This window comes from Pygocentrus nattereri, chromosome 28 (genome assembly GCF_015220715.1).
Source record: "Pygocentrus nattereri isolate fPygNat1 chromosome 28, fPygNat1.pri, whole genome shotgun sequence".
Lineage (NCBI taxonomy): Eukaryota > Metazoa > Chordata > Actinopteri > Characiformes > Serrasalmidae > Pygocentrus > Pygocentrus nattereri.
In genome coordinates this window covers 12,498,662-12,512,348 of record NC_051238.1, presented here as the reverse complement: position 1 = coordinate 12,512,348, position 13,687 = coordinate 12,498,662, and the positions used below count along the sequence as shown (strand labels likewise).

The 13,687-nt window shown below is 37.9% G+C and overlaps 2 protein-coding genes across 4 annotated transcripts; one reads left to right on the top strand and one right to left on the bottom strand.

Annotated features, from left to right (window-relative positions):
- Positions 1–470: 470 nt before the first annotated feature.
- On the top strand, positions 471–4,793 carry dffb (DNA fragmentation factor, beta polypeptide (caspase-activated DNase)). Its single transcript, XM_017723189.2, has 7 exons — positions 471–722; positions 800–926; positions 1,976–2,170; positions 3,020–3,099; positions 3,711–3,884; positions 4,018–4,118; positions 4,371–4,793. The coding sequence occupies exons 1-7, from the start codon at positions 486–488 to the stop codon at positions 4,579–4,581; spliced, it is 1,125 nt and encodes a 374-aa protein (XP_017578678.2). The 5' UTR covers positions 471–485; the 3' UTR covers positions 4,582–4,793.
- A 388-nt stretch (positions 4,794–5,181) lies between these two features.
- On the bottom strand, positions 5,182–8,532 carry c28h1orf174 (chromosome 28 C1orf174 homolog). Of its 3 annotated transcripts, none has more exons than XM_017723207.2 (4): positions 8,412–8,532; positions 7,862–7,930; positions 7,322–7,705; positions 5,182–6,632 (listed from the first exon to the last, which is right to left on the bottom strand). In XM_017723207.2, the coding sequence occupies exons 1-4, from the start codon at positions 8,424–8,426 to the stop codon at positions 6,531–6,533; spliced, it is 570 nt and encodes a 189-aa protein (XP_017578696.1). In that variant the 5' UTR covers positions 8,427–8,532; the 3' UTR covers positions 5,182–6,530. The 3 variants fall into 3 exon arrangements, with proteins under 3 accessions (XP_017578696.1, XP_017578695.1, XP_017578697.1); XM_017723206.2 differs by having other exon boundaries at positions 7,322–7,708; positions 8,412–8,531; XM_017723208.2 differs by lacking the exon at positions 7,862–7,930 and having other exon boundaries at positions 7,322–7,708; positions 8,412–8,499.
- Positions 8,533–13,687: the final 5,155 nt, after the last annotated feature.

Sequence of the window (13,687 nt, the reverse complement as noted above, 5' to 3'; positions counted from 1 at the left end):
TTTTATTATTATTATTATTGCTTGCATGAAAATGTAGTATGCATGACGTGTGTAAGTGGCTACAACGGTTGTATGACGTATTTGCGTAATGCATATTGGGTATTGTAGTGAGAACACCGACAAATGGAAATACAAAAAGGGGACAAAATTAGTGAATTTTATCAGATCGATGAGTCTGAGGGACGATTAACACGGCGATTAACATAAGCACTGGTTTTAGGCCGGAATTCACCCTTTAATGAGCGGAACAACTTTTCTGGGGTAACAGCTGCGGTTTCAGTTCTCACTAAATTAGCCTGCATTCTCTAACGCCTGACCTGAACACAAAGCCTTCAGTTCACACTGGTAAAATGCAGATCTTACGTGTGAAAGTTTAACGTGTGATGTTTAAATCAGCTTATTTGTTTTTTTTTTTACTAATTTGAATAACATTTGCCCTTCGTTATTTCTGAAGGTAAGACAAGTTAGCTGCGCCGTATGTAAATATGGCGGTGGTTGTAGTTCCAGTGGACACCGGGAGGTGGCAGCACCAGCGGTTTCGGTTCAGTCTTCCGTATCAGCCAAAGAACAGTTGGAGCCGGAGAGCCAGAATGCCGAGACGAGAAATAAAAGAAGAAAAGACGAAACTTTTTAAAATCAGGAGAACAGGAGAGTCTAAAAAGTTTGGAGTAGCAGCGTCGACCCTGAAAGAGCTGATCAAGAAAGGATGCGATGTATTTCAGGTGCGGTAAGTTGGCGGTTGCCGTGTTTCGCTCGCGGATGGGAGCTGTTTACTCAGTAACGCCGACTCTGTCTGCAGGTGTCTCCGTCCAGGGCGCAGTGCTGTCTGTACGAGGACGGGACGCTGTTAACAGAAGAGTATTTCCTACATGTTCCTCAGAACTCAGAGGTGGTCCTGCTCTCTGCTGGGCAGAGCTGGAGCGGCGGTGAGGAACTTACCTGACAACAGACGTCAGTTAAAAAACCTGCATACTAACTCAGACGTGCCATTTCACCCAGAACGCACTGCTCTGGCTTTAAACCAGAGGTGTAGATTAATCCCATGCTCGAGTTTAAGTGGCGGTATTGGTACTTCAGTGAAATGACTAAAGTAAAAGTCTTTTCCCAAAAAGCAGCTTGAGGAGGAAGTAAAAAGCAGCCGCAGCATTCCCAAAGTACTGGGTGCTCTGTGTAGAAACTGGGACTGCAAAAAACCACCGCTTTGATTATTCGTGTTAATCGTCTTACAATCGATTGATTAATTTAACGTTAATTCGTTGTAGCCTGTAAATGCCTGCTGTTCACCAAGAGTTAAAGTACCGCCACAGAAAAAAAAACATGGTGCTTTGCCCTCATTTTGAGCTACAGTAAATAATCAGCAACAGCTGAAAATAAGTGATATAATAATAATAATAATAATAATAATAATAATAAATATGTAGATTAGCATCGCTTATTTTTATGTTGGTGTCATTTTAATGAGCTAGTTGAAAGTACTGCACTTCCATGGAAAGCATGTTGCATGTTAGACTTCGTTTTAAGAGCACGGTCCCAGAATTTACTACTTTTGTAAACTTTGAGCCGCAGTTGTTCTTTTCCTCTGGTACCACAGTAGAAGTGTAGTGCTGCCCTCTTCAGGTGAAGTCGTTAACTCACTCCAGGTTGGATGCTACTTTGAAAATAATCAATCAACAGATCAATCAGTCGCTTATTGATAATGTCCAATAACTGTTTTAGCCCTAATGGGGCCCAAACGGAATATGTTCTTCTTTTGATGGTCTCTTGGTCTAAAAGCAAATGATAAAAGGGGCATTCAGTCGCAAAGCTACACAGCTGCTGTCACCAATGTAACATGATAAACACGATGAAAGGGATTCAATACTTGTGGAAAAGTAAAAACATTAATATTTGAAAATACTCAAGAAAGTACAAGTCCACCAAAAGTTAACATGAGCACATGTAACTGAATGAGTGCATCTCTGCTTTCGTTCTCCAGCTGTGGTTTATGACCTTGGCCAGGTGCTGTGTTTGGACAGACATGCAGACGAGCTCATCAGGGCAGCCAAGAGCCTGCTGCAGGATGATGAAGAGCTTCCTGCTAAAAGAAGAAAACTCCTGGGGGATCTCTTGTGCAATCTGAAAGACAAGGCAGATCTGGAGGGCAGAGCAGATGATGAGGAATGGTTTGAAGGTACTAACAGTATTACAGTATTTTATCTGTTTGAGTAGATCTAGTGTAGTACAGTATGTGAAAGTTATTTCAAATGTGGCTCATCTGCTGCATTCTGTCAACTTCATAAAAGATGAATATTGTGTACCATGAAAATGTCTCGTATTATCATGTATTTTTGTCTGATCACCCACCCTTAAATGACACTATAACCATAGTAATTAGCTGAGGGGTACAGGAGGCTAAAACTGAAGGTAAAGGATAAAGAAAACCCACTTACGCAGTTTTCATGAAGAGTCTGACATTCGCCAGTGTTTTCTTATTTGGGATTTGTTCTTAGGTAAGAACAGTATCTACACACACTCAAAAAACAAACAATTCTGTGGTTTAAGAACACATCAATGTGACAGACTTTTTCTTAGGACCACAGGAAGAAGTCAGAGAGGAGCAATATCATTGTCATTTAACACTGTGCGGATTAATATCATGATTTTGACAGTGGATCCTTCAGACTCAGTTTTTTTATTGGCAGTCAGTCACAATCTTTTTTGTACATGATAAGATGGCATGCTCAGGTCAGTACAAAGAAATAAACCTCTTTGTTGAGCTGTTCTGATGTGCAGAAACAATTAAAAAAAAAAAACATTAGGGGAAAAAAGGTCATACCTACTGAACCTTCACCACGTTTTAAGAAAGAGAAAAATCTATAAAAAGGTTTATCTGTAGCGCTTTTTTACTTTACTTTTTTTTTCTTCTCGTAGTTATCCTTAGTTTATCCTTATAGTTTTTTTCCTGAAACATAATGTTAGTTTCTGAAAGGATTATTTGTTTACTCTTGAGTGAATGACTACCTTAAATATCCATTTCCAGGGATTGACACAAGGTTTAAGACCAAGTCAGCATATATGAAATACAACTGTGAACAAAGGATACGGGGGTACCTGAAAGAGGTAAGGACTGTGCTCTATTTTCTGTTCCATCTATTATTTGACAGGTTTTAGACACACACACACACACACACACACACACACACACACACACACACACACACACACACACTTATGTATGGGACACACCTCACAATCTCATTGAAATCTTAATGCTTCAGCAGACCAAAACATTTTGGACAATTTTATGCTTCCATCTTTGTGGGAACAGTTTGGGGAAGACCCTTATCTGTTTCAGTATGACTGTGTCCCAGTACACAAAGAAAGGTCCTTAATGACGTAGCTGGGTGTGTTTGGTGTGGAAGAACCTGACTGATGTCCAGCATCTGTGTCTGAGCTCACAAATGTTCTTCTGGATGAATGGGCAAAAATTCCCACAGACACACCAAAATATTGTATAAAGCTTCACTAAAAGATTGGAAGCTATTAAAGCTGCAAAAGGGAGACCAACTCCATATTAATGCCTATGGATGTAGAATGGGATGCGTGTGTGTGTGTGCGCACATTTATAGGTCTATATATGTTTGTGTGTTTTCTCTATTTATTGTAGAAGGTTGGGCAGATCTGTAGTACAGGACATAGATTTAATCTGCTTTCTGTGCATGTCTTTACAGGTGGATGGTCATGCTCAGGCTATTCAGAGTGTGAGGACGAAAGGTGAATATAAGAAGGTGGTGGCGAGCATGGCCGAAAAGCTGAAATCTGTGCGTTATAATGGCAATTACTTTGATAGGACGGAGAATGGGCTACATCGACTCTGCACTAAAGAAGGCTGGTTCTCTTGTCAGGTTAGCTAAACAAATGACTTTTTGATGCCTTATATTTTGATGCCTAAGTTATTTTTGTCTGTTAAGGCAGTAATATGTACCTCTCGAGAGACTATAAACCTTTCAGTCTTTTAGACTTTTACTATGTTGACAGGGTGCTTTTGATCAAGAGAAGTGCGAGTCTCTGCATTCAATAAATCCATACGGCAACCGTGAGAGCAGAATACTCTTCAGCACCTGGAATCTGGACCACAGGTGAGTATTATGGCCCAGACTAATTATTCTAAATATCAATTACTAAGTTTTTCAGGCGACAGTGTTTTCAGAGTAGGAATGCTTATACAGCATTAGATTCCTTTGTTAAATTTTTGACTTTACTGACTGGAACAGGCCCTAATTCAGCACTCCTAATCTCAGAAGCTTCATGAATAAAGGCCCTGACCACATTTCTTAGGTTAATCATAGTAGCTACCTCATATATTTATAGTAATAAAACTCCTGTTTCAGAATTGAGAAGAAGAGAACAATCATACCGACTCTTGTTGAAGCACTTCATGCTAAGAAGAGCAGCGACATAAACCTGGACTATTTCTACAAACTGCTGTTCACTCGAGAAAACCTTAAACTGGTTCACATTGTCTGCCACAAAAAAGGGGCTCATGATCTAACATGTGATTCACGCCAAGTGTACAAACGGGCCAAGAAGACTCAGAAGTGAACTGACATGCAATATAATCACCTCATGGATTCAATAGATGGCATTTATAAGAACAAAAAACAGGTACATTTCAGGTATATATATATATATTTTTTTTTATATAAATTATGAATTATTTTTTCATAATGACTTGTGATTATTTAATTGGCCAGTACTTTTTAAAACATTTTATTATTATTTTTTTTTACTTTTACATGGAGTTTGTGTGCACTGATGCTCATCAATGAACTTGAACTATTAAATTCAATTTCTTACACACCCTCAGATTCTGTTGAGTAACTTATCAACTTTAAAGTGATCCCGATGAAACTCTTCTGCGTAAGGAATTCAGAATATAATCTCTACGTTTGTTTAATTTATGAACTGGTTTGCTTTTCATGGAGAGCCCAGTGTGTTTTTGTATATTTACTTGAAGCTAAATGTAATTTCCTGAATGACAACTGATACTACTGGGTTTTCACCCTCTCTCAGCCCTGAGCCAAGTATTCAAAGTAAAAAGCAGCACAAGGTTTAGCCAAAAAAAGGCTGATCACTTGCAATAAGTTACATTAATACAGTCCTCAAAGATGCTCTTAACCTTAAACCATAACAATAATTGCACACGTTTGAACTCTGTACATGTTTATTTTGTCTGGATGGAGTTACTGTAGCTTTGCCAAAAATGTATGTTTGCAAAGTGTAAATAGAATAAAACACTGATTGTTTAACATTAAATATGACCATCTTACAAAGTATTTGTTAGCAAAAGTAGCACTTTTCATTTTAATACAAAAATATACAAATATCTATAGTCATACACCAAAACTAGCTAAATGTTTTATGTCTTACAATTTATACAGACATGCCAATATAAAATAAATTAATGTTAAGCCTTTGAATATAAAGTTAGTGCAAATGTTTCATTAAAAACTATACAAATGATCTCTTGGCAACTGCAGATTTCCAATATAATTAATGCTGGTAATATAATCAACCTTTAGAAGTCTTACTATATACACATCAAAACCTTTGAGAGGTTAACAGATATAAAGGGGACAGGTGTCATTAGGCCAAAAATCCAAACAATAAACCATCTGCATTATATTATCCATTACATAAAAGAGGCATCAGGCCTCCATGACAAGTGTTCATTCTTATTTAGCTTTTCCGAGACTATCAAAAATGCACCATGTGAAACAGAAACAATAACAAAAAAAGATCATCTTCCTTTGGAGTTAAAAAAAAGTCAGACTGAGGCACTTAAATGAAATTTCACTGGAAATTTCTGTAAAAATTAGTAAAATTAACCTCTTGTCCATGTTAAAACGTGTTTACCATGGTTGACGTCACAGAATGCATAAAAAAAATGAATAGCCTAGTGTAAAACTGCTGGACTGTAAAACTGCTCCAGCAAGTTTCCCTTATCGCGCAGCTGTCTGTCTGCACAAACACAGATCACATGATGCAATAGCAGTTTGTATATTTGCCTTGTTTACCCAAAACTACTCATGTTAACAATAAATGTCATTAAAACATTTACATTTACTCCTTTTACAAAAATAGAACAAGGCATCGAGTTTTCTAATCTGTTTTTGCAATGTCATGTATTTCCAACACGTTCACTCTCAAGGCCTTGAGTCACTTTGTTAGTAAACGGAAAGTTGTAGACACACTGGTTTGTTGAAAGACTTTGGATAAAACTGGGGGGAAAAAAAACAACTGATTCTAATTACATTATGAGTACTTCTCTGATTTAACCTTTTTCGTAGCCTCATAATTCTGTTACAATCATAACTGAGCTCACACAGAAGTCTCTCACAGAAATAGCAAAATGCTATAAAAGGGAACTTTTTGCCAGGTTGGGTTAGTGAATATATAAAACAATACAAAACCCTAGTAAAACACTGTTTTAAAGAAAACACTTACAGTGGATGCATCAGAGTATTACTCAGCCACTGTGTGTGTGTCTGTCATGTCTGCTCTTCATCACTGTCCTCTTTGGCGTAGTAATGACGTCTCCTGTACTCTCGTCTGCTCATGCCTTCTGTGGATGTGGCTTTGCGTGAGAAGTCCTGCAAAAATATAAAAGCATTAATCAAATACCTATAACCAACTGCATGAGACTTTCTAAAGCTCTATACTGCTAGTGGCCTCTATTAAGTCACTTTTTAAAGCTGAACTACGTAAATTTCAGGGATTTGGAGACCTCTCTGGTGGAAAGGAAATTGCCTGCAATTATGCATATCACTATCAAATTCTAGACACTGACCAGATACCGGTTTACCACAGCTAAAGGTCAAATAATGATGATGATGATGATGATAAATCATAATGATGAAGATGGTGGTCTAACTGGGGCTGTTGTGTGATTTAAACTTTACTCAACTAAAAAGGGTCAAGAGTAATTTCTCAGTGAATCAGGAATGATTAGATCACAATTTGAATGAGGATAAATTATATTTTACATGATTATATAAGTCTCTCTCACAGAAAGAACCAAAGCCTGATGGACAAACACTTCATATGTCTTTTAAAGGCGTCTTGTATGGGTTTGCTTGGATCGTTGAAAGGACATTAATAAAATGTAGTTGTTACTCCCATTTTTATTGTTCGTTGGCTTAAAAAACAGACAGGACATAATTAATCGTGGAAATAATCGGTACTGGGTTCCTGATTCAATGTTAATGAACAGCCGTACACTTGTATAATTAACGATGCATGTTCTTCACTGTTTTGTGTGCAAATAAAAACGGTTTCTTGCCTGAACTGAGTCCAGATTCCCAAAGAACTGCTCCACAGGGAAAATGTGGTTACTGTCCTCATCGAAGAAAACACTGAGGTCCGTCTGCGCGGCGGCTCCGCTCACCGCCGCGTCCTCCATCTTCATCTTCCCCTTCCCCGCTGCAGGGTTTGATTTCCCCGCACTGTTCTCCTTCCCTCGCGGCTCTTTAGGCGCCATCAGTCCGGCCTCAGTTTTCACACTATCGCTCAAATTCCCTGTTAATTTCTCTTCTCCTCCTCCGCCGTGAACTGGCCTCTTGGGGAGCCGTTTTCTCCCCCCGCTTTCTCCGGCCATCTGCTGCCTTCTGCCTTCGGTTCCTCCGACGGCTCGTAACCCGCGCAGCGCTCTCCTCTTTACGCAGTGCTGCTGCGGAGGGCAGAAACCAGCAGGGGGTTAAAGAGTGTGGCTCGGGTTAAAGAGAGCGTGTTTACAGTGTGCGAGAGCTGATAAGACCCCGACGTGCGGAAACTGTGGGGAAGGAGGAGGAGACAGACGGAGGGCTTTGGCTCTGACACTAACCTCGCTTGAACTTTTCACACCGAGCCGGTTTAAAGACACAGTGCGCTCTTCTCTCCGGTTCCCGTAACCCTACACAATAAAACAGAACAGATCGCTTACATAACTAATTTACCAGGACTTTACTGGAATCCCTGCAACTGTTTAAAGCACAGAAAACTAACAGCATAAGTCCAATGTTTTGGTTAGCTAGTTAGTTAGCGTACGGTAGTTGCGTAGCCGCGGCTAACTACATGATCTCCGTTACAGCTGGTTGACATTAAACGCAACACAAAGCTTACCCGTTGACCCACACAGGTTAGTTAAATCTCCTGCTTGCTCTCCCAAAACACAGCAAAAAAACAAAAACGCCAACACGACATACATAAAAGGAGAATAGCGCGATAACCTCGCGTTAGTAAAATTACGTTAGTTTACAAAACAGAAGCTAAACCAAGGACAAAGAATCAGACTGTTTGTTTAAAGCCAACACGCCGCATTAACGTCCTCACAAACTAACTTAATCATATTACAAGTTATAAGTAAATTTGAAGTTTGAATTGCGTCAAATGACCTGTTTAGTCCTCATTTGTGAGAAGCGGTGCTGACCGGGAGCGGCTCTGTTTCTCTCCCGCTGGCGGGGCTCTGCTGCCAGGCGCCCTCAAAGCTGAAGCCCCGCCCAAACACGACATGACGCAGAACAGTCTGGAGGGGCTTTTCACCTTTAGACGGGCGACGCCTTCCGGTCCGGTACCAAGCTAACACCGCAACATCGACACCTTTAAAAAACGTCTCGGATACATAAAAAGGTCTTCATTAACACATAAAATATGTGTTAAAAATTGTAGTAAATAACCAGTAAATGTGGACAAACCCAAAACTGAAACATACATACACGTTAACCTTAAAGGGGAACTCCACCAATTTTTTCAAAATGTGTGCATAATTAAATAGTTAACACATAAGTAAAATAATTCAGAGTGGTTTGGTTTGAAATGCTCCCTCTACACAAACTTACAGAGTCAGACTGGTGATAATAGGAACCAGACGTCTGAGGAGATTAAAATGCCTCTTTGGCTGTCATCTGACTTGGCTGATATAAAACAAAACAGAGTTGTAGAAAAAGGAAAACGTTTTACCCACTCCCACAGCTAGAGCTAGAGAAGATTATCTGCTCTGCAAATTGCACAACCTGCACACTCGATGCAATTCCCTCAAAATTACTCAAAGAAGTACTGCCAGTTGTTATAAACCCTCTTTTAACTACAGTAAACTTGTCCCTTATTCTGGGCCATGTACCCAAAGCTTTTAAACTAGCAGTTATCAAACCTCTGATCAAGAAACCAAACCTTGATGTCACCGTTTTGTCAAATTACAGGCCTATTTCTAGCTTACCATTTATATCTAAGATCTTAGAAAAAGCTGTGGCCCAACAACTTATTTCATGTCTACATAAGAACCATATATATGAAAAAGGCCACATCGCTCTAAGTCCTTTAGAGCAGCGACATGCTTGAAAGTTTCAACCTCAAAAAAGCAGCTAAGCAGGAAGTTTTTACTATATGTGATTTAGTGTGAACTGACTATCAGTTCCTGCTTGTTGATGGGTAAAAGTTGATAACCAGTGAGTATACTGCTGAAAAAACAATGACCATTGCACAATAAACAATTAGGAGTGGGGTAATATTTATTAATACTAATGTATCATTAAGATTAAGAACCTACAGTCCAACAGAGAAATTTCACCTCCACATTTAACCCATCTGCGCAGTGAAACACCACATACACACTAGTGAGCACACACACACACACACACACACACACTAGGGGGCAGCGAGCACACTTGCCCGAAGCAAAAGGAAGGTTTTTAATGTGAAATTGGAAGTGAGTAGTTAGTAGATTCCTCTCCTCACATATATTCTTATTCTGTAAACACTTAATGCCTAACTGAGGTACTTAACAGCATTATTTTTCAACATTTTGGGTTGATTAAATATTTTTTTTACCAAAAAATAGCCAGCTTATTAACTTTGCTCCGCTAAAGGCTCAAATGATATCACACACTCTTAAGCATGTCAATTGATCAATATCAAAAGAAAAATTATTTCTAAGCTACATGGCTGTAGCATGGTGTTCTGACACGTTGTGCTATCTTATCAAAATATTCTACTGTAGCACATATTTACAGGCATACCTGTAAATAAAACATCTAAGTAGGATGTTTCAATAGCCTACAACTTCATATCAAAAATACTACCAGTGTTAAAACTACGAAGCTGAGTTTAGCTTCTTTTTCGCAATTTCTTGTCTGAAATTTCCTGTTCCACCTTAAATGATTCAGTAGTTGTGCTTAGCTATCAAAAACATTAGCAAACAAGACAAAACAATAATGACCTCTTGGTTCTGTGAAACAGGAAAAGTAATTAAGCTCTAGTTTGAAGATGGTTGGATGGATGGATGGATGGATGGATGGATGGATACTTCATTGATCCTGAAGGAAATTTAGCATTTTCAATTATTTTCTGATTAATTTAAACTAATTTAATTAAAGTTAACTTAAGGTAACTAAATGTAACTGAAATGATTTACTCAGAAAGACAGCTACCCGCTCATGTCATGCCTTTCAACTCTGAAGTCAACTTCTTTTTCAGCAGCTACTTGATAGATTTTTCCCATGCCACCTTAAATGGCACAGCAGTTAACAGCCTTATTAATCAAACAGGGTTCACATGCTATTAAATGCTGGATGTACTAATAAATTACACTGCAGTTCTACAGGGAATTCCTGCTTCACCTGTTTTTTTGTTTTTTTTGGCTTGTTGCTCCTACTTGCTTAAGCTCCTTCTACTTCTTGAGACATTACTTCACTGAAGTTACAACACTTTTACCTCAGGATGTTTATAAAGCTACGCTACACACCTCTGCTCAGCGCAGTTCCCTTTTGGTGATCTTATTACTAACTCTGTAGTTTAGTTTTTGTAAATTAGTAGCCAACAGCCTCCGTTAAATTTTATGTTGAATGAATGATCCTGCCCTTCCCGATGTACAGCTTCAGTGAAACATGCAAATACTGCACCCAAGTGATGGTGAATAGTGAGCTATAACTTTATATTAGATAAAAAGGAAAAGGAAGAACAGGAGGAAGGCTTAAAAACAACAACCAGAAATGCCTCTGTTCACACAGCTACATAAGCCTGAAACTTTGTCACAAGTTTCTTTAAGACACCCAGGATGTTCTCCATGACTTCTGGAATCAGTAGTGAACTTTTTCTTTTCATAAACTTACATTTTTCATAAATGTACACTTGCCACCAGCCTTCGTAGGTGCTTATTTAATCGTGAGGAGGTTTTGATAAATGTTTTAAAGTATTTTTGGATTTACTTTCAAGAAATATGGTGTCAGAATGGCCCACACAGGGGACATTTCAGTCTGCACTCGCTCACATCTGCTCAGATGAAAAGAAATAGCAGAAATCACAATTTTGCCTAAAAGTTGGCTACAAAAAATCAATTGAATCAAACTTAAATGTACAAGCCGTGGTAAGGAAAACAATGAAAAAAGCAAAGTCTTCAAGTCCTGATTGACTCTAGAAATGTTCTGATAGATTTTGGAGAGGCCCACACAACGGTGAAATGCCATCCGCAGTGAAACAAGGTTAAATTTCACTGATCCCAAAACCTAAGCCAAGACCATATCCTCAGCTGTCAAATGGAGACCCATTAACTTATTAAAATTTGACTACAAATGAATGGCAGCTGTGTATGCTAAAAGACTGATGTACGGCCTAAATGAAATCATAAAGGAAACGCAAACAGGGCTCATTAAACAAAGACCTACAGTCTGTAATATACACCTGGTTTTAAAACTGTCTATATAAAGGAGGGGTCAATTAGGTCATCCTTGTTTATTTCTGGGGACCATTATTTCTTTATCATATATCTTAACCCCATTGGCTACTAATATGTCTAATATTTAATGAGGACTTGTTAAGGCCAAACTTACATTATTCAAATATTCTATAAGTTCTATGTTCTATAACATCTTACTGAGGTTGGTTATTTTTATTCAGATATTTAAACCTTACATTGGACAGAAAGCACAGAGAACTCATCCCATTGGATTCTAAGGTTCTATCTGACATTGTCACAACTGGGTTATTTACATATTCTTATTGTGTGACAGCTTCTTAACATTATATGAGGTGTTTTTTTTTTTAATTTTTTTTTTTTTACTTTGCATATATTTTTTGACTCTTTATGTAGAAAACCAAAAGGTTTTATCTCCAAAGTCCAACTCTAGCTTAGTTCTATAAGGTACTGTCTGTAAACCAATCAGTAGTTTACATACACACGAGTGGACCAATCAGGTTCTGCTTCTTTGTCATGTCGCTGCTCTGCTCAGTGACTGTGGGAAAAGTTCAGAAAACTTCGTGAAACATGAAAACATGTTGCTGCAACTCTGCCGGTCTTCTATAAAAGTTCTTTAAAAAGTTGTATTGTCTTAAATTTTTATAAATGTTACACCTTAAAGGTAATCAAATAGTGAATATTTGAATTGATGGGGTCTTAATTACAACATAAATATTCGTTTCATTCATTCATCTGTCTTTTCTTTTTCTTCTTTCTTCCAAAATAAGACATTTTGTGCATTAGAGTCAACATTCCCAATATCAAACAAAACCTCACACTGCCTTTGTACTGACCTGTTACACTTACTTGTTGGGACAGTTTATTACAGTAGCTGATTGCTGTCTAACCTAAAGGAAAGTTAAACTAATGGTTCCTACCTAAAACTGACCTCTGCACTGGACAAAATATTTATCACTGACCTTTATATTTAATGCTTTTTTAAATAGGAAAAATATGATTTGTCCTAAAACAAGAAATACATTAATCATTCATAAAAATGAATAAATAGTAAAAACAAATGTCTTAAGATCATCATAGAAAGCATGAAATTGAACATTCTGATACACGTAGACACTCTGGCACAACTTGTGATTTATGACCAATTACGATTAAACTTTTTGTGCTATTTGAAATCATTGCTTCTTTTCATGCTTTGCCAGACAGAACTTTATAATTCCAAGCAGAAAGTGAGTCCTTAGTGTTCTATCTGCATTTGACCTGTTCCAAATAAACTCATTTACAAATATGACAGGATGTTGATATTGTAAGCTTTTAGCGAATCTGTCATATATGAAAGAATCTTGTTCCACGTATCAGTTTTCTATTTGGAATGCAAATGCCTGGAATGCAAATGCTATTTGGAATGCAAAATCTTTGAAGCTCAGTGTCTCAAAACTGCTCAGAATGCAGACAGAAACTTAGAATTCCAAGGGGATGAACTGAAGGAGATATAAAAATATCACCACCTTTGTCTGTCTGAGGTTTGTGTATGTGATGTTGAAATTAAAATGGTTAATAAAATGGTGGCGAATCCAAAAAAAAATGCTCAGGTACTTGTCATACAAGCCTCTGCATATATTTAAACTTTTAGACAGAAACCTTAACTAAACTCAAAACTACTGCAAAATGTCATCAGGCTGTGCGCATTAAACACTTCGGGCATCTGATTCCTATTGCTATTATTACCATTCTTGTAAACAATATTGGCTTGAGTTTCTTTGGAATGACACATTTCACATCACTTTCAATGACTTTACTCATGATTGAATTATGCAGAGCTTCTGAAATTACCCTATAGCTGTTGGCAGCCAAAGCTGTAATAGTGAAACATGACTGTGTTCTAAAAAAAAAAAATCATCAAAATGAAGAAAGAAAGAAGAAAACAACAGCAAAATGTAGTCTGGTCTGGCAACCATGCATTGGGACACAGTTGGCGGACTA